Raw genomic sequence first — 23,019 nt, 5'->3', positions numbered from 1 at the left:
CCAATTCTGAGCATGATTCCACCACCAGATTGGGGGTCCCTGGAGGGCAGGGCAGTGTCTGGTTCAGCTGTCCACCCGCAGGTCTTGGCAGCATCAGATGCCTGCCGGATGGACAGTTCCAGATGAGAGGCATTCTGGAACGGCTGTCAGCCCACTCTAAGAGGACGGCTGCTTGCTTTCCGGAGGGGCCTGTGTAACCACTGCCCACAAGGCCGGTGCCCACTCACCATGCCGCTCAGCGGCTCCGCCCTCATAAACAGCTGAAACGACCACCTTCCCGATCGGGGAGTCCACACCACCTTCCAAGGCCAGGTCTAAGGATCCTTCCTGGTTAGAGAAAAAGAGGCTTTAGGGAGCTAAGTAGACAGACAGCTGCACCAAGAAGCCTCTGGACAGGGCCACAGCGAGAGCAGAAGCCTACGGGTCAAAGGCATGTGGTGCCATGGAAGGGGCACCCTCAGGGATCAAGGGGGGAATAGCAGGGACCTAAGGGATCTCCCAGGAGAAACTGTGAGAGTAGAAGCGGGGGACCAAGGTGAGAGGGGGCAAGGCAGAGAAGGGGGTGGCCTTCCCACCTCCTGTGCCCAGGTACCTTCTTAATGCGCAGGAGCCGGACATCCTTTCCTTTGATCTGCTCGTGGGTGAACTAGAAGAAAAGAGAGTGGGGTGGCTGAATCACCTGAAGGATGAGGGTGGAGTCAGGGGTGGGGGTTGGGCCAAAGCAGACACCTGTGGGATGTGGGTTTCCTGGAGTTCACAGACACGGGGAACTTTCCCAGCCTGATCAGGCTTCAACTGGGCTCCCCAGATTTTGCTGGGTGACATGGACACACACACACACCCCCCGCCATATGCTGTCTCAAAGGAAGTTCCACAAGAAAGAGCAGTGAGGCCCTCCTTGGGGTTCCTCGTGCCTGGGACCTCAGGGTCCAGAATGTACCATCAAATGCACTATAACCCTAGCCTTCAATTCTGGGATTGCTCCCTCAGGGGAAAGAAAGTTATTACTCACCATGGAGTAGGGGTCAAAGCCTTCCTCATATTTCCGGAAATCCTGGAAACAAAAGGAGGGTATGGGGGAACAGAGCAGAGGTTGCTGAGGGTCACCGCAGGATATAAGCTTAAAGCAGAGGAAAATGAAGGTGAATGGGTCAGCAGTGGAGGGCAGGGGTGGTCCAGATGGGGATGTAGAGAGGAAGCTGACAACCCCTATAGGCAGAACTCCCCAGCCCAGGAAGAAGCAAGGCACGGAAGTGCTTGAGCAACCCGACCCCGGCCCTTGCATTGCTCCAGACCTCGGGGTGGCGTCTGAGACGCCAGGGGCACCTGCTGATGTCTCGGAGGTCTAGGCAGGTGTGTCGGGCTTGCTGAAGGTCTCCTCTGGCCTTCTAGGCCCTGCCTCCATCCCTCCAAGAGCCACGAGGCCAGGGCCAGGGCCAGCTTTTCTCCAGCCAGGGTTCTGACCCCAAAGGACAATCCTGCTCAAGAGGCTGCTCTCCTTGCAGAAACCAGCGACCAGATGACTCGGGCAAAGGGAATCAGGCATGAAGTGGGAAAACGAGGAGGTTTCTGTGCTGACCTGGTACCTGACACTGTTCTTAATGTAACACTTAGCTAGAAGGCAAGAGGTGTCCCCAGAACCTTCACGGGGGCAGGGGGTGAGGGAAGACACAGCTCAGTCACCTGACTGTATGGGGGCCAGGGAACAATGTCCCCATGATACTGGCAAGGTAACAAGGTAACAAGGAGGCAGAAGGGGACAGTCACAACAGTTTGCCTTCCCAGGAGTCACACACAGAGTGTGGGCGCCCGGGCCCCCTCTTTAGACCCTATGGAAAGGTGGGGCGAAGGATAGACAGGAGTCCACACAGACCTCCAGCACACAGTTCTCAAGGCCTTGCCAAATGTCCCCTGGGCCTAGGGTGAGCATCCTAGCAACGCCACAACTCCCTGCCTGTTGTAGCACATGGCAACCAAGCTCTGGGCACAAGGGCTAAATCCCAGCAGATGCATCCTGGGCATCTGTCTATCCCCCCTCACCAGCCTTCCAAAGGTCACCCCCAAAGAGCAATAGGATTCTCCTGGCTGGCCCAGCTCAGAAGCCATGCCTAACTGGCCTATAAGCAACGGAGAGGAAGGGGTTCGTTAGATCTCTGTGCAAACGCATCAGGCTCATGTGGTGTGAATGTTATGTTACTGGCAGGTCCCTGCCTGGCTGTTTCTTTGGGAAATTACAGCTCTAGCCGTCCCTCTCTCCTTCCCTCCGAGAACTGCTCTCTGGGATGGGCCGATGGCATCTTGTTTTATTTTAGATGAGACACCTATCTATAACATACACCTACACAGCTGGCCAGTCCTTTAGAAGGGAAACTAACCTTTCATCCAATAAAGAAACTGAGACCCAGAGACGTGACATTCATGTCCAAGGTCACCCCGCCTGTGAGCAGTAGGCAGTTTGACTCCCAGAGGCAGACTCTTGCCTGCCTCTCTCTCTGTGAAGGCTGCCCATGCCCTAAAGAACAAGGCCCTTACATATCTGTCTCATAATCCCAGTGCTTAGACAATCAGGCTGGCGTAGCTTTGAGGAGTCCACCTGGATTTCAGTCCAGGGTCTGACACTAGCTGCAGCATCATAAGCACTTCCAATCTCTCTGCTTCAGTGTTTCATCTATGAAATGAAGGTGATAATAGCACTTAGGTCCCAGGGCTACTGTGAAGAGTGAATGAGTTCACGTACATTTGGAAACAGCGCTTAGCAGAGCATCCCTTTTAGGTGTTAGCTGTCGCCCAGCCCTGGGTGGGGAGCAGGCCCCTCCGTGGGCTTCGCTATACAGGTGTCTCACTATACAGCTGCCTTCTGCTCCCTAACTGCAGGGAAATGAACCGGCAGTCAGGAGGCGGGTCATGGGTGAGGATATTGACTGTACAGACAGGCTGCGAAATATCCCTCTATCCTGAGGTCTCTTTCCTAGGTGGTCAAATAGCCAGTCCAGCGGCTGGCTCTGTGGCTGTAAGCCCCAGCAGGTGGAGGGACAGTGGCTGCCAGGATGGAGGGCCCTGGCGAACAGAGGGCCTGGGTTGCCACTTCCTTCCTTCCTGGTACCGGTTTAGTGAGGGTGGGGCTGGGTGAAGCCAGGACCCACTTTGAGGAGACACCTCAGGCACCCCCTTTCCCTGCTAAGACTGGAACAAGGGTCCATCATGGCCTCTGTGGCCCTCTGTGGTCTCCCTCTGCTTGTTCCTCTTCGAACAAATAGCAGCAAGAGGAGAGCCCCTAGGACCTCCTGCTTCCTCAGCTTGGGCAGGGGTCTGACAAGCCCACCTCGTATGAAACCCTCCCTAATCCTGGCCTCCAGGGATGGTCTCCAACCCAACAAGTGCTCCCAGGGAGAGAAGTCAGAATGGGAGGGATGGGGGTGACAGGAAGGACCCCAAACACAGCAGGCATGGGGTGTCATTTTACTTGTCTGAAGGCTGTCTGATACACCACCATCCTCTTCAACATCTCCTGTGGCTGCCAGAAAAAAAAAAATAGTTCCATGCTGGACATTATCAATAGGACTCGTCTGCCCCCTGGTGCCCGACCCTGGGCCTGCCAGCTGGCGGCCGGCCTGCCAACTTCTCCCTCCTAAGCAGGCGCAGTCTGGCTTATGCTAGGGGCTGGCTCTGGACCCTGGGACACAGCAGTGACACGTCATGTCACCTGTCAGAAACAGCAATGTGGACGCAAAGCAGGCCATCATAGGAGCTTGAACTTTGCTCTTTAGGGAGCTGACAAGACGGTTAAAGCTTAAAATAAGTAGATTGTCCTGCCCTGACATTTAGATAGGGTTTCTCGAAAAGGGAATAAAAATTCTAGCATGACACTTGACACTGGGGGTGGGAGGACAGTCAGTGGCTGATTCTCCAGAGTGGGGTGCCCCTGAGTGTATCACAGCTACAGCAGACTGGGGTAGGCAGACACTCCACTCCCTCAGCACCACACCCCTGGCAACCAGTTCTGTGAGGATGAAGTAGAGAAAGGCAGCAGGTCTGCTTTGGTCAGTTCCCCATCTGAGGGTGACCAGGCCAAGCCATGCCAGGCCCGAGGGGCAGAGGCCAGGGCATTGCTGTAGGTTTCAGCAAGATGGCAATATACATTAGAGCTTGGGCTTTGGAGTCTGAGAGACTCTGGATTAAGTAGTAAGTCCAAGCTTCAACTTGAGCAACTGACTTAACCTTTCTAAGCCAAGCCTCAGTTTCCTCAAATGTTAAACAGAGGTAAGAACAGGTAACAAGTCACTGAGCTATTTTGAGACCCGCCACATGATAGGCTGGCGAAAAGACTTAGCTATTATTATTGTTACTTTAGATAGAGCTCCAGGCTGTTTGGGAAACTTCCAAACACTCCAACAATGTTCATGTCAACACCTGCTGGCACCCAGTGGATTCATCTCTTGGCCAAGGAGAAGGCTGCAAATGGCACTCAGTGTGAGTTTGTCCCCCTCTTCACTCTCCTTCCAGAGACAGGGAGGAGAGCCCTCTTCTGCTCCCCTGGAGATGTCTTGGAGGGGGCTCCCGGGGGCTTACCAGGGCCTCAGATTTCACAGCTGGCCTGTAGATGAAGTTGGACTCCTGGTGGACCATGACAGGTTTGGAGATGGTGGACACGCCAGGGCCTCGAGGAGGCTGTGGGCTTGGGCAAAATGTCTACAGGGGTTAGTTTAAGAGAGACCCATATAAGGTCCCAGTGGGATGGTTCAGGCCAAGCTTGGCACTTGGGCACACATGCAAATTCACACCCACCATGCACATGCTAAGCACATGTTCTCTTCACCTGTTGGAGGCCCTAGGGGTGTGAACGTCAGCAGAGAGAGCCACAGAAATACCTGGGTGCTCTAAGAAATCAGGGGTTGAGCCAGAGTCTGGTCATGAGGGTGCCAGCAGCCAGTGTCACCCTGGATATTCTTCCATGGCCCTGTCTCGGTCCACATGGGCACTGTCCTGCCTCCTTTCTCCCTCTCTTTTGCCTGGCCATGGTTCTAATCTCTGGACTGGACACAAAGCTGCTATTCCTGGTGGGTGGACAGTCCCTTGATAAGCCAGTGGATAAGGGTCAATCAAGCAACCTCCACAGGGACAGAGCCACTTGTCTCTACCCCACTGGATACTCGTGGGCAAGATGAATCAGGTCACAGCTTTACTCCAAATGCTTCATGGGTTCCCACTGACAACTTGACCCCCAAAGTGCTTCATGAGCTTCTCTTTCTTCCTTTGTAGCCTCATTCATATTACTCATTCTGCTTAACTGCAGCCTCCAAAATGCCAGGTTTTCTGCTTGCTTTTTGCATACCTCACTTCCTTCTGCTCTACCTCCCCAGATCTAAACTTAGGTATCACTGCCGTCAGCAAATATGCCTTGAGCCTTTTCTCTCCACTCCTACTCATCACAGCACCTGTCTTCCCCCCCATCTCTCCTTCTTCCTAGGGTGTCTATCTTCTCCACCACACTGTCCCAGGCAGGGGCTGGGTTGCCCATTTTGTGGCCTGGAATACAGCAGATGCTTACTAAACATGTCAAATGAGAAAGTGAATGACTCAGTAATGTGCTGGGCACGTGGGGGTATAGGTGGCCCTCAAAACCTTCACCTGGAAGGTGCTGTGTGTCAGGCTGACATGATAAGGTGACACACATGAGGCTTAATGGTGGCTGGCTGACTGTGCAGATGTGTGACCAGCCACACTTCCTGCTGCAGCGCTGGTGACAACTTGCCAGGAGCATACAGGAAGAGGAGGTTGGGCAAGGTTGGGAGCCAAAGTGTTGATGCAGAAAGGAGAACACTAATGAAAACAGCACCTCTCCTGCCTCCAGCCTTCGAGTCAGGGACAAACCTGGCTTTGATGCCATTCAAAACACGCAGGGTCTGTTCTTCAGAGGCCCCTGTGTGGAAGAGCTTTTAATTTTCTGAGTGGGAACTTCCTGATTCTTTGAGGAACCCAAGAAAGATGGGACCAGTTCTGGATCTTGACCCTGCCTCAGAAGTTTGCATTTTACCTCCAACACCATGTTTGCAGCTTCACCCCAGGTTTTCTGTGCTCTGCTTTCACTTTATGTCCACTGAGCACCTGCCACGTATGGGCTGCTCTCCTAGACATAAACCTAGAACAAGTTAATGTATTAACTCCTTTGACCTTTACAAAAGGCAGCTGCTATTAACACCCCCATTTTATAGACAGGGACACTGGGCTTAGACAGATGAAGTAACACATGACCCCCAAATCACCCAGCTAGTGATCAGCCTTCAAACCCAGGAGGGTCCTCCTTGCATATTTATGTTCCTTGTGCCCTGCAATGCCTCCCTCCCAGCTTCCACTATTATCATCACTCAAGGTTCGACTCCTACGTCTTTCCTCTACAGAAGTGCCTTCCACCTCCCACTGCACCTGGCCTGTGCCAATTTTGTAGCTGAACCTTGCCCGATCAGTTGCTCATTTCAGAGGCAAAGTCCTAGAGAGCACAGGTGTGCCAATCTGTCCTGTATCTTCTTGCTCTCACCTTTCTTCTCCCCCTCCCTCCTGAAAGATACACAGAACAGGCATCAATGACTGCTGACTCAAATTTGTTGAGGAAAAGCTGCTGCCCATCTTGGCAGAATCCCTCCCAGGAAGGATGTGGTTCTCTGTGCTGGGCCAGCTCAGACCCTTGTGCACCTGCTGTGTCTGGGCTCCGGAGCACGACCTCCCTGGGACAGACACTTCTCTCTGCCATTGCTGCAGGGTTCAAGCCCCCACAGGAGGCTCAGAGAGAATCCCTCTGGGGATTCCTTTCAGGAGTTGCAGCCATTGGCATCTGGCATTTGACTCACTCCCACATCTGGCATTTGACTCACTCCCGGTTTCCTTCTCCCAAGCTCTCTCGAATGCTCTGAAATGTTTGTTCTGTTCCTTATGCGGGAAACTCAAATTCATGCTGGGGAGGTTAATAGAATCTCCTGCTTGGGTACTACTGAATTGGGTACCACCCGAATGCCCTCTCTGTCAAGCCTGGCTTGTGGCTACTAGAAGAGAAGAGATATTTTCCTTTTTTTTCTCCATAGGACCAAAGCTTCAAGATTGCGTCTTCCAGAATAGTCTTTGAATTAAGAACAATTAAAAATGAAATAAGCATTTTTGAGAAAGATCATTATTGTGGGTCCTGACATCCAAGAAAAGTATACCTAGCTTTTAATAGTTAATTTGGAGCTTTTTAGGAAGTATCCGTCTTTATCTTTTCTGTAAGCTGAGAGTTGGCCAGAAGTTTCTAGCTCTTTTATTTCAAGTCAATGTAGTTGGCCAGTTCCATAGAAAATGACACTGAAATGTTCTGAACCTGCAATGGACAGTGTTAGTACTTCATTTACAGAGACTCAGACAGCTGTCCTGCTCCCACTTTAAAAAAAAAAAAAAAAGATTTATTTATTTATTTATTCACATGGAACTGGGGTACAGGCCAGAGATGTGGAGGGTGAGAAGATTCACCAGAGACAGAGAGGGGAGCAGAACAGGCAAATCAACGAAGTATACTGCTGAGGGGAGTAGTGGGCGGGCCAGGAGAGGTCTGCCGCGCCATGTGGATCTCCTCCGGAGAAGGAGGGAAGCGAACTCATGCGAAGTGGCTTTAGCTTCTTAGTGCTGTGCTTTAACCAGCTGCTGTGCCACCAGGGAGGGCCTGCTCCCAGTTTTTAACCCATTAAACCAAGGATTCATTTTCCATATTTAAGGCTTCCCAGGCTAATACCAAAAAATGACTGGGGGCCCTCCCTGGTGGTGCAATGGGTTAGGATGCAGCACTGCAAGCTGGCCGCAGCTGCTTCAGTGTGAGTTCGATCCCTACCTGGGAGGTGATCCATATAGTGCAGCAGACCTCTCCTGACCCCTCAGCAGCATACTTCAACTATCTGCCTGTTCTGCTCCTCGCTCTGTCTCTGCTGAATCCTCTCACTGCCCCTGCACCCCTGTTCTGTATGCACAAATAAATAAATCTTAAAATAAAAATGACTGGCTGGGACATGGAACTCTGGCTATGAAAAACATCCCTGCAAGTACTAGCCCATACTAGCCAAAATGGACTTGACCAGCCCACACCAACCAAGGAGAGCAAAGAGAGAGCAATGAACATCGATACATTCTTGTTCCTTCTTAGCATCACACACATTCCACCAGACACTACAGCAGTCAGCGCCAGCAGGAACCACACACATGCAGGGTGTCCATAACACAGCGGTGGGGAGCGCACTCCTGGAAAATGAGGTGGGGTGATGTTTCTTCCAGCACCACTCCAAAGGTGAGTGGAAAGTGTGGGAAACAGCAACCCTGGCCGCTTTTCCCGCTCCCCAACACAGCATGCAGAACGGGGTGGTACCTTTGGGGTGGGTGGAAAGCTCCGTTCAGGGACAGGGGACTGGGCCATCTTCCCACTGCGGTGCTTTGCCTCCCAGTCCTCTGTTGGGCTGCCTGTGTCCCCAGCACGGAAGGTGTGGTTGCCCAGGGCTTCTTCCAGGGCGGAGGGCAGTGGGCGGGTGGGAGTGAGGTCTTGGGTGGGAATTGACGGTGGAGGAGGGATGGGAATGGGGGGTGGAGTGCGTTGCACCCAGGGTGAGGATGAGGCACTCATACGGCCTGATGAGGGAAGGACAGGGGGTGCAGGGACTTTGGGGGGTGGGTTGGAAGGTGGAGGGTGGGGCATCACAGGTAAGGCAGAGGGAGTCTTGGGGGGATAGTAGAACATATCCAAGGGGATGTCATCCAGGTCAGTGGTGTGGAGGTGCAGTCCACCTGCAAAGCGTCTCAGAGGTGGGGCCATGGGGGACACGGAAGGCAGAGGAGGCGGGGGCCCTGTGGTCATCTGGGGGTTGCAAAGAAGTTCTGTAGTTACTGCACCAGTGACCTACTCTACAATACATTAAACACAGTGTTCTTCTCATCTGTTTCTCTTGCTGCTGGGGACTCACCACCTTCAAACCAAAACCAGGGGTGGTCACTTCTCTGGCACCTGGTGTCCAGCTGAGCCCCATACCAGGCAGTCAGTGGGGAGTGGCCCATACAAGGGGGTCCCAAATAATGCCATCCATGGGTGACAAACTAGGTGCCTAAATAATTAATCATCTCAACGGGAACACGCTTGGCAGTGAAGAAGCACTCGTAGTAATGATGCCAGGACAACAGACAACAGGCCCATGTAGGACCATCTCAGACAAGGTAGAATTTAGTGGTCACCTGGAGACAAGGCCAGAAAAACTGAGTTGTCCCCCATTCCAAGACAGGGGGTGGGAGTGGGCTGGTGGGCCCACAGGAGTGTGCGAGGCCACAGGAGGAGCTGGGTGGCAGGGGCTCTATTACCTCTGGAATCTCATTATCAGCAGAGGAAATCTGCTCAAGGCGCGTCTGACAGAGCCTTTCCACCCAATACTGAATCTTTTCCGATTCCTCGAGGTCTTCCCGCTCTGTCTCGGACACCTGGAGCCCAGGTCGGCCCAAAAAGGGGGACAAAGGCACAGTTGTCACAGGTGGGCAGCAGAGTCAGGAGTAGAGAGATACTTCTTTAAAAGTCCCCAAAGACTTGAGAAACAAGAGGGAGAGGGTGTCAGATGTCGGGTCAACTGAATAGTACCAATGGGAAAAATCTGAGAACGGGGTCCTGGGTTGCATGGGGGTCACCTTATCCCCAGGATCCTCATGAACCCTGAAACTCCTATGATTCTCAAAAAAAAATCCATTTGTAGAATCCTGAAACATGCCAACAGTTTGACTTTACTTTTGTTTTCTCCCTGTAGGCTGCCTTGTCCTCAGAATCACAAGTTTGATTTTAATTTTGCAGCAAAGTGATTCCTAATGTCAGCCCTAATGCACTTTACATTTTCCAGGACTTCTCTGGTTTTGTAATCTAATTAGCTTGGCATTCTGATTCATGGAAGCAGCACTGATAAAACCTGCAACAGTTAGGGAGTTAAAGTCACCCAGCCCACCCACAAAATAGGAACTACTGCTACGAGAATACTGCTTTGGGCATGGTTTGAGGACAGCTTTAGATTCATTCCCGGGTCTAGCCGCAGGCACGAATCCTGTGTGATGGGAGCAGCTTCAGATTCACAACCTGATCAGTTGGGGGACAGCCTCAGCCTCAGCCCGCACAAAGTGGTTAGCCTCAGAACACACCCTCAAGCCAAGACAGGCTGGGGAAAACTGTTCTTGGATTCAGAACCAGGGCAGGGGGAGGTGAAGTTGACTTAGACCTAATGACAGATGGGTGGAAGGTTAACTTCAGATCTAAAATCTAGGCAGAAGGGTTAGCCTCAGACTCACACCCTGCAAAGGGAGGGCTAGCCTCGGGCTCATCCTTGGACAGGGTGGGGATGAAAGACCAAGTGGGTAGAGGGCCAAGCTAAGACCCTACCCCCTGGGTGGAGAGGCTAGCTCAGGCCCATGCCTGAGCAAGGAGCTAGTCTTAACTACAATCATACACCTAACCTCGAAGTTAGCCTCAGGAGACCCTGGGCCAGCAGGTGAGCTTATTCCCCAGACTGGGGAGGGAGTGGGACTTACTCCCTTGTTGAGAACAACTCCAGATGGTCCCACGGGGAACATGGCATGCGGGGACCTAACTGTCCCAGGGACGCTCACCTGGCCCGTGAGCAGGACACGTACCTCCTGGGCCAGCCGGTTGATCTTTAGTTGCTTTTCTTTTTCCAGCATTTCCTCTTTCTCTTTGTAAAGCTTTTGTTCAAATTCCAGTTCCTTCTTATTCTTTCTCAACTCCTGCAGGCTGTCATACTTGGCTTTCTTCTTATCTTTTCCTTTCTGAGCAGATGTGGCATTGTTTACATTACAAGGGGTACAAAGTAACGTGGACACTGGCACAGCAGGCAAACAGGGCATTCGATTTTCAGACAACCAGCACAGGCTGAATCTCTCCCCCCACTCGACCTCACCACCCTGGGCAATGGCCCTCCCACGCTATCACTGCAGAGTGGGAGGCACATGCCACGCCAGCCAGAAGAACTGGCTTACTGTTCCACTAACTAGCAGTGCCACTTTGACTAAGTTCTTTAACTTCTCTGGGCCTGACTGCATCACCTTTAAGCTGGGGGAAATACCTGCACATAGACTTGCTATCCTAGCCAATGAAACAATACCTATGAAAGTATTTGATAAACTGTTAAGTGCTGTATAAATAAAAGACATTGCATTTATTTCCTCGTATCTGAGTACCTGCCTTCTGCACCATCTGGATGTTCAGACACCACAGATGCATGCTGAGAGGCTTTAGAGAAAATCTGGAGGAATCAGGGCAACCCCATTTGTAGAGATCCTTTAATCTGAGTTAAAAGAGGTGGGAACCAAATTCACACCTCAGAGGACAGAGCTAGAGACATCAGATTTTGTCCCAACGCATAAGCTCCAGAGCATTTCATCCCAAAGAACCCAAACCCACGGTCCCTTCCGAACCTAAGTCCCTGCAAGGATGATTAGACAGAGGCAACAGGACTGGGAGATGGAGTGGTGGGGAGGGGGAAAGATGGCCATGAGGGTTTGGGAAGAGTTGAGGGGGGAGATACATGACAAAAAGACTCATATTTTTTTTTTTCCTGTTGGAAACTAGACCCACAAAGTCTGCCTCCCTGGTAGAGATCCCTTGGAATTGCAGGGAAGCCAGGAGTAAAGAAGGAAGAGAATGAACATTTATGGGTTGTCTATGTGGTGGGGGTGTAGACTGATCATCGTAAACAGGCATTATCCCCTTTCTCTTAATGAAGAACTTAAGATTCAGACAGAAGTCCCTTGTCTGATCTCAAACATCAGGTAAGTGGTGGTGCCAGGATATGAACCCAAGTCTTTAGGGTCCCACAGCTTTTCTAGTGTGCCCTGATGAGTTGCACATAATGGGAGCATGGCAGAGGGGTGGTTGAGGCCCATCACACAGCATGGGGGACAGAGCCAGCACTCAGGCGAGAGGGCAGCAGGGAAAGTTCCACACTCTGGGAGAAGGAGAAAACCTGCAGGTTCATTGAGTTCACCTCACAATAAGTTCCCGGGTCTCCTTTCAGAATTCCTCTATCATCCCAACCGAGGCTAGGAAAGAGGAATTTCATTTCCCAGCAGTGGACCCGCAACTTTGGCCACAGCTGGAGAGGGCTCGTGGGTCATCACAGACCTATGATGGTGTCACCCTGCCTCTCCTCCTAAAGTCAGTCCCACCTCCGATCACAGGTAATGTGCTCTGGAGTTGGTCCCCCATCCGAGAGCAGTCTGAAGATTTTGAGAAGTGGCTTCAGAGTTTGGCTAGGCTCTTTGCCTGCCCTGCTCACTAGATTCTTGGTTCAGCTGATAGGAGAATCCCTGCCATTATGTTATAGATTCAGGTAGCAATTCCCCAAGAGGAGCCAGAAATATTCTGCCTAGTGATCGTTTGCTACAATAGGGGTCTGACTTTGCACAAGAGCCACCATGAAGGAATGGCCATTCTGTTGGTAAAGAAAAAGAAACCAAAACCTAAAATTTTAAGAGTCAGGGTTCCTGGGTGCGTCAGGCAGCCGTGACAATTTCTGTACCACCTCAAGAAATCAGCCCTATAGCATGGCCCACTAATTTCATCCAGCCCTCTGTGTATGGGTCATTTAGTTGTGTGTGACTTCGCCTCCCCTGCCTGCAAGTAGGGCTGGTCTGTGTGATTTATTAAGCAGTTCGGGAGAATTCAAACCCATGAATCCTTCAGGCTTGGTACAGTCTTTATGGGGTCACTGGCCTGAGGGCTTTGAGTCCCAGAGGGATTTATTGTCAGGTTTGGAATAGAAGACATTGAATCTGTCTTTTCCAAAGGGGGGATTTTGTGCATTGCTGGTCATGGCCATAGACAGCCACTGGTATTCCCCAGAGTTCCAGCTCTTGAGGACAAGTGTCTCACATGCTCTAGAGAAAATGATGATGGATTTTCAGAGCCAACAGGAGGGACATGATTCTATTGCCCTTTTAGCTGCCAGTTAAACTCAAGACAAATAATTTCTTTTGGTTTAAACTGAGAGGAGACTATGGGGTTGATGTTTTTCTTGCTTCTACCTCAAAGCAATTTTCTTCTCATTTGGAAATGAAATGAAAAACAAACACCAGTTATTTCTGGAAAGACTGAGCTTAATGAGTAGGGAGGAAATGAGCCTACCTTTTACCAAAAATTTTCCTTCTAAGATTTATTTATTTATGCATACATAACTGCGGTACAGGCCAGAGGTGCAGCGGCAGTGAGAGGATTCACCAGAGATAGAGTGGGGAGCAGAACAGGCAGACTGATGAAGTGCACTGCTGAGGGGAGCAGCAGATAAGATAGGTCTCCTGTGCCATGTGGGTCACCTCCCAGTCTGGAGATCGAACTTGCACTGAAGTGACTGCAGCTAGCTTCACAGAGTGATGCTTTAACCTGTTGCGCCACAAAGGAGAGCCTTTTTTACCAAAAAATTTCAAGTAACATGATTTCTGAGGTGGGTGTGGGTGTGTGCTCTCACTAGGTTAAGTCCTAGGAGAGAAACAGTATATAGAGAAGAACTGGGAATCTAAACCAATGAGACATCCTAAGCCAAGAGTCAGCCTGTAAAATGAAAAGGGCTGTCTTATGAAATCAAATTCTTTCTGAGACCATGATGGTGTGAAAAGGAATCCCCCTGAGGTGTTCTGTCCTATCTGTATCCAATGTTACAAATCAGGACCTGTGTGCCTTGGTAGAGACAGTAACCTCTGCAGGAATAATATCGCTGCTTATTGCATCTCAACAATATCCTTAAATATTGGGGGAAAGGACCCTCCCTAGTGGTGCAGTGGGTTAAAACACAGCACTAAAAAGCCAAAGCCACTTCAGAATGAGTTAAATCCCCGCACTGGAGGTGATCCACATGGCGCAGTAGATTGCTCCTGACCCACCCGCTGCTCCCCTCAGCAGTGTGCTTCATCTATCTGCCTGTTCTGCTCTCCACTGTCTCTGGTGACTCTCCTCATTGTCCCTGGACCTCTGGCCTGTACGCCAGTTCTGCATGCATAAATAAATAAATCTTAAAAAAAAAAAGTTGAAGGAAGGGGCAGATGTTTCCAACATATCAGCTATTCCCATTTTACAGGCAGAGAGAAATTATCCATCACCAATGTCACCCTGCTGCCAGTGCTTTGGTTTTTGGGGGTTGACATCCTTCCAGAAAGAACCAGCTGCACAATAACACCTAAATGAGTCCACCAGATTTATGCTGATGCCAGATTTCCAAATCCCAAGTCATCTCGAATGTCCAATTTACAGATATTAACAGCAGCGTCCTCATAATCAAATGCCAAAGTGATTTAGAAAGAAAAAGGACAAGAGAGTTTTATGGGGCCTGGAGGTAGAGTAATAAGATTTAGAGAGAAATTGCCAGACCCCTGAGACGAGAAAATGCATTATCCTTGGCACATGCAGGGATATGTGTAGGAGAGAGTTACCACTGCTGTGGCTTCGTGTCCCAACCCGAGGCAGCAAATCCCTCACCTCCGCAGAGTCAAACTCATCACCCAACCTGCTAGTTCACTCTGACCTTGGTTTTGGTCTTGGCCTGTGGTTCTATGTAACAGAAACCAAACACAAGTTTCCTGCTACAGCCCAGCCCCTGCCCTATGCCCGCTGGAGTCAGTGCTGAGTGGTCAGTGCCTGACGGTTCTTGGCAGGGGTGGGGGTGGAGGGTCTCCCTCTGTGACCCCATGACCGGGTCCTGCCACCTGACGTCCGCGTGCACAGAGGCACAGATGGGGTGAGCCCTCCAAGTGAACAGCTGAGTTACACTGTTGGGCGTTGACAGGAAAAGAAATAAGGTTTGAGAAAGGCAAAAACCCACAGCAAATTCAGCAGCAAAGCAGCACGGCACTCAAATCCTGTCCTACCTTCCGGATGGTTGGGAATTTGCCATCATAACGATAAAACCACCCAAATGCTACAAGAACACAGAGAACAAAGTGAGGAGACCTGGTTCAGCTCAGCCAGAGCTCAGGAACAGCATCCAGGAGTTGGGGTTCCAAAGAACATACGTCTGGGAGCGAGGAAGACCACTCTGCGGATGCAATCCCAAAACTGTACCCTCTGGCATGCGCGACTTACCTGACCTCACCTGGGGTGGAAAGCAAGCCCAAGACCACCTGGAAAATGCCCGAGTCCCAGGACCTAGGCTCCTGTCAACTGCCTCCCCTAGGACACTAGCTTCAGAAGTCAGTGCCAGAAAATCAAAGAGAAAGCCCCTTGTGGAAGGAGGAGCTTTTCCAAATGGCAGCCATAATCTCCAAACACAAAGCCCTGTTGAAAGAGAACAAGGTCTCTCCAGATTGAGGTTGGTCTCTTCAACCGAGAAATGTCTGGAGACAATGGGAGCCTGGGTCTCTGCCTAGAAATGCTGTCAGACAGAACAGAACCGTCTTGTTCCACAATGCAGGCCACATCTTCAGCATCAAAAGAGAAGGCCTGGCTGGGATTAGCTCTGGGAAGGACTGCTCTGGCAGCAGTAGCCAGAAACTCTGCCCCCGGGAAAGCATATCCCCAGCCAGGTCAGATAACCAGGGCATCAATCAGGCCCTGCTGTCCCCAGGCAACAGCATGACAGGGCAATGCGTCAAACCCAAAGCTCACTGGGCCAGCCGCAACGGCTTAAACAATTATCCACCGCTGACCAGTTAGTGTTCTGGACTAGGACCTTAAAAGCCCCTCTACTGGATCGAGCACAACCTCCATAGTTGCTAGATCTTGGGGAGCTGTAGGGAGTTCTAGGGGAGAAGCCAGAGCAGCAGAGGAAGGACTTGGGCTTGGGCAAGTCCTTGACTGTTTGAACCAGCGTCTCAGCCATCTAGATGTGCACCAGGTCACCTTTCAGCCTGGCCACAAGGCCTGTTCTCAAGGTGACGGGTGCAGTGCTCGGGCCAGGTTCAGAGGCGCTTCGCAGACTCCGGGCGTCCCCACCCCATGTTGGCCTCTCAGAGCTGAGTGTCTGGGCTGGCGGCAGGAGGAAGGGGAGCAAGCGCAGCAGCAAGGTCAGGGAGCAAAGCGGGGTGCAAACCTGCTCTCCCTGCTTCTCCACGCCTCCTGTGCCTCCTTGCGAGTTGTTCACCAGCGCCTGCACCTCTGCCTCATCGCCTACCCAGGGAAAGAGGAGGAAGCCGATGAGCAAAGACCTGGGTGACCAAGAGGCCCAGGGGGCTGCTCAGGAGTCCTTCCCAGGAGCCTGGGGCCACTTCCTCTATGAGGCCTGTGAGGTCAGGGCAGGAACAGGGTGCAGGAGCTGAGAGCAAAGGTTTCCTGCTCTGGGATGGCACATACTTTCAGTCTTGGTCACTTTAGTTTCTCTTTCTGTAAACCGGGCAATTAACATGGCTGTGATCTGCCAGTCACGTGAGAACCAGTTTGTAGGGTGCTTGGTTGAAACTGAGGGCGTGCAGCATGGGGGATGGGAATCTTGAGTATTTAGGTACATGGAGGCCAAGGGCCTGCCAGCACAATATCATCCGGGCATCTTCTTATCACCCCTGGAATTCTAGCTTCCTGCTGTGGGGTAGGCAGCAGATAAAAGTTGGGGGTTCTGAGGAGGTGAAGAAGTCCCAAAGAGTAAAAAGGACAAATGTGGTGAGGGAGACATGAATTTTGGCATAATATGGAGAGAATAGCAAACTGTTCATTGTGGTGGTTTCTCACCTAGACTCTGCCCACCTCTCCAATTCCTGAGACCCTGGAAGGTAGTGTTTGTATAGGTGATGAGTTGTTTACTAATACTTCAAAATACTTATTATAAACGGACTATTAACCTATGAAAAGGCTACAAGTTAAATCCCTTTGCTTTCGTAAAGGGATTTATGTAACAGTTTATGTTTATGTAACAGTGGGACACTCATGTTTTCTTGCTAAAAATGACAATATAATAAAATAATGGGGACATAAATGATTACTTAATAGTTTGGTAGGAGAAAACTCAACTTCCAAACCACCCCAGCCTACTGGGGGACGGAGGCTATTGATGAGGTTCTTAATGGGTAGAGAAGGCAAGAAATCTCCTGCTCAAACCTCTTCATCTTCCTAGGCTCCTTCTAGCTTTGAGGTCCTCCAAAAAAAAAAAAAAAGGATCCTAAATTTCACTTCCCCAATCCCTGTTGTTTTAACTGAGGAAAGCTCTTTTGGGGGCCTCAGTGTGTCCTGGCCTTGAGGGCTCAGGGTTATGTTGAGTTTCTGCAGGTCAGCCATGGGTGGGTGGACAGTGGATCCCACCCACATTGTTACTCCACATTGTGGCTCCATTCCCTGGCCAAGAGACACACTATAATCTTCCTGGTCTGTTCAAAAAAGCACAGTCCACCCCTCACGGGCACAGACACCTGATTCAGCTATAATCTATCAGGTAACTGGTCCCAAGGTTGAAGAGTGACCATGGAGGAGCTGACTCAGTCTGGTCCTGCTGGCCCTGAACATCCCAGCTTCCCAGAAATGGGAAGAGAGGCAGGAACTGAGCTGGCTTAGAGGCCTTACTGCATTTCCGACTTATCTCCAAATTAGTATTAAATTGTTCTGTATATAAAGATGGATGGAGGCACAGCTGGCCCCGCTCAGACCACGGTAGACAACAGCCATTAATTTCGTGCTTTGTGGCATCCCTTCAGAAAACATTTTTATCCTAAGCAAAGAAAGAGTTCTTGCTCACTCTATTCGAAAATCCTGATTTGCTTTTTTTAAAGCACTAAATAAATAGCTAGGTAGACAAATGGTTTTTATTTTCTGTCACTTCTGAGAGAGTGTGTTTGTTCTGAAGACAAGACCCAATTTCTAGGAAGGTACTAAATTGACTAGGATTAGTTTCATGAGAAGCAATTAAAATCGATTTCTCTCCTCCTGGAGCTCCTATTTCATTCATAACAACAAATTAGTTCTCTGTTATTATTACCAGGAATTTAGCTTGGTCACATTCTCAACTAATACAGAATGTCATGGGGGAAGTTAATGAGAACGTGCTTTGTCCTTCTGAGAGAGCCCTGAGGTGACAATGTACCCTACTGCCAGGAAGGAATATTCTGGAAGCTATTTACTCTGCACTGGGATAAAATGGAACTATCTAGATGTCTTGCACCTCTCCCTTGACATAAGTGGATGCCCCTCTGACACTGGGTATCATCCAATGGGCCTGAGCTGCCCAGACCTACTGCAAGATCCCATACAACAGAGGTGGGGAACCTTGGTTCTTGGGGGCAGATTAACCCCATACCTGGAGTTTTCCAGGTCAGCTGAGCATAATCAGCTGGTGGAGAACCTGCTTCATATCAAGCACAGATCAAACAACTATAAAGTAAGAGTAAAGGCCTAACCAGGCTGGTTGGTTATTGCCAGGGCCCACAAACTGCCTTGTTCCTGGTGGCACCAGTAACCACTGAAGAAGTAGGTTGAGCGCCGCCCCTCACCTTTTCCCCTTTGACAAGACACCCTGGGAGTGGAGTTGAGAGTCTGTGGACAAGGGGGCGATGGAGGTCTGGAATGACCCGGGAAGTGAGAACATGGGACAGATGAAGAAAGGAGATGGAAGCGCAGAGGGTGACTGGGAGGGGGTACAGGAGCTCTCAGCCTTCTGCCAACTCTACCCCCACACGGGGATGCTGTTGGTAGGGGCACCAGGGAAGCGCCTCCCACAGTCGCCCATCAGCCTTGGCCCACCAGAGTCCCCTTTAATGTGAGCCTCTTCCCCTCCTTCTTATGCCATTTCATGACAACCTCAGGAGCAGTTCATTTTTTTTCATAGCTCCCCATTCCCTCTCCAGTACCCCTAGATACCAGAAGAGGTCCATCTGCCTTTCTATGTTGTAAGGGAGAGCCTGGCAGTGGGCCTCCAGGATAAGGCGGGCAGCCAGCCCTTGGCAAATGCTCTCTCTCCATGAAGAATTGCAGCCCAGAGAGCAGTGGGCCTCACTGGGGAGGTGCTCATGAGTGCAACAAGACTAGCATCTCTATCAAGTCCAACACAATTCTAGAAGGAAATCCCATCCCTTCCCCAGAACTTGATACATACACTTTGGCTTTCGAAGGGGCCCTGGGTGCACCTCGGCAGTGATGGTTTTAGGGGAGAGCAACGGTTCCTTTGAGCCCCAGTCTTCTTCCCACTGCTTCTTAAACTTCTCTTCCTCTTCCACGATCCTGAAATAAGACCCCCACACCTGTGACTGAAATCAGAACCTTCTCGGTCCCACCTCCGGGCCTGACAGTGAGCCCTGACCAGCATAGGGAGAGGCCTCACGGTCCAGCGGTGCCAGAGGAAAGAAAGCCCTTGGTACTTGTGTTCTCACACACCACCTGGCAATTGTATGCACTATGTTCCAGCTACCCTGCTGTGATGGGATTTGCCGGGGTTAGGGAGTGGCTATAAATCAAAGGCTCCTCCAGAGGGGGAGGACAAGAAGGCTCCGGGGACTGGCTATGGAAGGCCTCTGGCTCACCACACTCCCAGGGCACACCCATACCCACGCAGACATGGAGTCAGGTACTCACTGTTCCATCTCCTTCCGGTATCGCTCATTTTCCTCTGCTGCCTTCTGGGCAATTTCCTTTTTTCTCCTGAAACACAAATGCAGATCGGCAGGTTGGAATCTATGTAAGAAGCCATCCTTATGGCCAATTCCTGATTTGCAAAAGCTTTTCCTGTTCACTCCAGGCCCCCTTCCAAGGATGCCTGGGCCAGATTTGAATGCTGGGTGACGGATCCAACAATGTCTGGTCTCTGTGCTCCTGTGTAGCTTGGTGCGCGACCGCCGAGCAGAGCGTCTACACAGTGGGAGCCGGAAGGCAAATCAGTGTGGGCTGCCTTGACCGCTAAATGCTTAGAAAAAGTGGCTGGTGACAGGTAAGGTCTGGCCAGAGTGAGGTCCTTCTGGAGGACTCCCACATCCAGGCAGCCAGAGCTGCACACCAAAGCCACAGCTATGGGCAGAGGGACCACCAGGAGTAGTTCTCCAGGCTAATTCTGTATTGGAGGAGACGGAAAGATCCTGTCTACCTTCTTTCCCAAGTTATGGCCCTAGACTGAATCTGGATTTTGTTGAATTTTAAATATTTATTTATTTACGCATACAAGAACTGGGGTACAGGCCAGAAGTGCAGGGGGTGAGAAGATTCACCAGAGACAGAGTGGGGAACAGAATAGGCAGATGCACTGAAATACACTGCTGAGGGGAGCAGCAGGTGGGTCAGGAGAGGTCTGCCACACCATGGGGGTCAGCTCTCTGGCCAGGGATTGAACTCGTGCTGCAGTGCCACGGATAGTTTAAAGTGCTGCACCTTAACCTGTTGCACCATCAGGGAGGGCCCTGGACTTGGAGTTTTTTGATGTATGAATGTCTCACCCATCATCCAACCACCTAAATTAGGGTTTCGGGAGGGGGCAGTTATCACCACAGAAGGCCAGCGGACTGGCTGGATGTAAATTTATCCCAGTGTGGCCCCTGTGACTTTGTCCACAAGCGCTTTAGTGTCTCCTCACCTCTAAAATGAATTAATACTGTCTATATCTCTCAGATGGAAATTAAATTAAGTGATATGCACAAAGCCCATGACAGCCACATGGTTGATGTTCAAAAGTGTTTGCCACCACTAATAGGGCCCTCCTTTCCATACTCCTGGAAATCAGGAGTGCTCCTCCCCAGGGGTCTGGAGACAGGGGACGGGTATGCTATCACTGGGTCCATGTGGTCTGAGGACAGGCCTCAGAGGCCGAGGATACGGTGGACCCAAGGAGCAGTGGCAGTAAGCAAGTCAGGTGGGGTCGTGGGTGGTCTGGGAAGCTGGGGAAGGAGGGTCCTGGCTGGCCACTCACTGCCGCTCCATCTCCTGCTGCTCTTGGAGGATCTTGTTGGACTCCATTGCCAGCTGCTTCTGCATGAGAAGCTCCTGCCGCTGCAGCTCATGCTGCCGCACCTCCGCCTGCCGCTCCCGGTCAGTCATGAACAGTTCCCGGCCCTGGGGGCAGAAAAGAGGTCCCGTGCTCAGACCCCTGGGGAATCTGGGTGTCCGCTGCCCTGGTTTTGGGAGCCAAGGTGTAGGCGGTCTTATGGCGACACCCCCAGTGACAGGCACTCTGGTTCCTGCTGTCCCTGACCCCAGCTTTCAGACTGAGGCTGAAGGTCAGGAGTCACAGAGCCCTCCCCAGTTCATTCTGGACTTACAGCTCCAGCTACAACGGAGATGGTTAGGCTGCGGCTGCTCTTCAGCACATTCACGGCCTGTGGGGACAAGTGGACAATCAGTGAGGACTGACAGATGAGCAGTGGAGGGCAGAGAGGATCATGGCCAGCAGGTAAAGATCATCTCACCTCTTTGTGGTCCAGGTTGGAGAAGTCTATGCCATTGACTTCGACAATTTGGTCTCCCGTCTGGTGGAGACATGAAGAGGGATCAGAGTGTTCGCATTATCTGTACACAAGCTCATCTACAGGAATGATCCCTCCTAGGGGCCAGGGTTCAGATGCTGGGTCTTTACTACACCTCAACTCCACCCAGTGAGCAGAACAGTTGGAAAGCTCTGGTTGGGTTCTGGGAGAACCTCAAGCCCACCTCTCCACTCTATATGTCTTTTACTCGCTGCCAAATATTACACCATAAGAGGTTCATTTCTTTTGGTTAAATTTACAACATTTGTTTTAAAAAGTCTGTAGACATGGAAACCTACGGGCTTCTCAGATAGCAGAGGCTGTACTGAGTCATAATAGATAATATTTCTTATCTATCTATCTATTACCTAAACTATCCCTTCACTATGTGCCAGGCATAGCCCTAAGCTTATGCATTAACTCGTTTAATTCACACAATGACTCTAAAAGAATGGCTATTATACCTGTTCTCAGGAGAGAAACTGAAACACAGCAACAGAAAGTAACTTGTCCAAGGCAGAGATTAAGAACTTTGATTTCTGGCATCAGGCCACCTAGGTTTGAATCCCAGTCTTATTATACTAGGTACATAATCTTGGAAAAATCACATACTTCCCCTAGTTCTTGGCTTCCTCGTCTGTAAAATGAAGACAAAGACAGAACCTACTGCTCAGAGTTCTTTCACATTTTAAAGGACAAGGTCTATCCACTAAACAATGATTGTTATTATTACTACATTCCTAACCTCAGGAGCTGGCGAAGGCTACAGAAAGTGTAGCCTCTATGAAGACTTGGGGGTGGGGTAATGTAGGAATTATCAGCCAGTGACTTCCAAGAGAGGGTTGTGTGATCAGTCTGGCCCCACACTTGACTGGGGCCCCAGTGAGACCAGCCCAGGCCACTCACCTCCAGCCCCACTTCTGCAGACAGGGAGCCAGGCTTCACATGGCTGATGAAGATGCCAGGCTTCTGGACAGGGCCACTGGAAATGCTGTGGAAGAGGTGGGAATGTAAAGGAGTCTCTGTCTTGCTGCACCTGCTCATGTCTCAGCGTGTAGTGTGTGACACACAGCCCTCTGCATGGAGCCCACCCGCCAACTCAGTGCCCATGTCCCTCCACTGTCTCGCTCCTTTCCCTGTGGCAATAGCCACAGACCACTATTTGTAATTCCCTCTGACCATCCCCACCTCCAATACATTTACGAATGATATCGCTCCTTTCCCTGTGGCAATAGCCACAGACCACTATTTGTAATTCCCTCTGACCATCCCCACCTCCAATACATTTACGAATGATATTTCTTCTCTCTTTCTAGCACATTCCTACTTATTCCTTTAAACTCAAATGCTGTCTCCTCTACAGGTTTTCATCAAACTCCTCATTCTATCCCAGGACTAAGCAAGTTGCTTGCTTCCCAGTGCTCCGACAGTAAGGATAGCTCTTGTACTGTAGCATTCGCCCCCTCCACCGCCACCTGTGCAGACATTACTAATTGATCACAGCACTTTCCCACCAAGCCTGGCACAGTCTGAGAGTTCTTTTCAAAGTACTTCAAGCAGCCACTAGTAACTGATTAGAGACAGTACAGGATAGGAAACCTATTTGTCATCTCTGACTCTACC

The 23,019-nt window shown here is 50.7% G+C and overlaps 1 protein-coding gene across 1 annotated transcript in view; it reads right to left on the bottom strand.

The window, feature by feature from the left end:
• Positions 1 to 23,019, bottom strand: part of USH1C (Usher syndrome 1C) — a 42,558-nt gene that overhangs the window by 4,086 nt on the left and 15,453 nt on the right. The window contains exons 9-24 of the mRNA XM_012725194.1: positions 22,303 to 22,387; positions 21,340 to 21,399; positions 21,193 to 21,249; positions 20,844 to 20,986; positions 19,523 to 19,588; positions 19,047 to 19,171; positions 16,065 to 16,141; positions 15,119 to 15,128; positions 14,905 to 14,954; positions 10,639 to 10,815; positions 9,358 to 9,474; positions 8,381 to 8,863; positions 4,570 to 4,689; positions 1,013 to 1,120; positions 593 to 646; positions 228 to 327 (exon numbers count right to left, since the gene is read on the bottom strand). Of these exons, the coding sequence (XP_012580648.1) occupies positions 228 to 327; positions 593 to 646; positions 1,013 to 1,120; positions 4,570 to 4,689; positions 8,381 to 8,863; positions 9,358 to 9,474; positions 10,639 to 10,815; positions 14,905 to 14,954; positions 15,119 to 15,128; positions 16,065 to 16,141; positions 19,047 to 19,171; positions 19,523 to 19,588; positions 20,844 to 20,986; positions 21,193 to 21,249; positions 21,340 to 21,399; positions 22,303 to 22,387 (1,832 nt within the window). The remainder of the gene's footprint in view (positions 1 to 227; positions 328 to 592; positions 647 to 1,012; positions 1,121 to 4,569; positions 4,690 to 8,380; positions 8,864 to 9,357; positions 9,475 to 10,638; positions 10,816 to 14,904; positions 14,955 to 15,118; positions 15,129 to 16,064; positions 16,142 to 19,046; positions 19,172 to 19,522; positions 19,589 to 20,843; positions 20,987 to 21,192; positions 21,250 to 21,339; positions 21,400 to 22,302; positions 22,388 to 23,019) is intronic.

Source organism: Condylura cristata, unplaced genomic scaffold (assembly GCF_000260355.1).
Source record: "Condylura cristata isolate star-nosed mole 26May11 unplaced genomic scaffold, ConCri1.0 scaffold00015, whole genome shotgun sequence".
In the NCBI taxonomy this organism is placed as follows: domain Eukaryota; kingdom Metazoa; phylum Chordata; class Mammalia; order Eulipotyphla; family Talpidae; genus Condylura; species Condylura cristata.
Note: the sequence above shows the minus strand (reverse complement) of the source record. Positions and strands in the feature narration are given on the sequence as shown.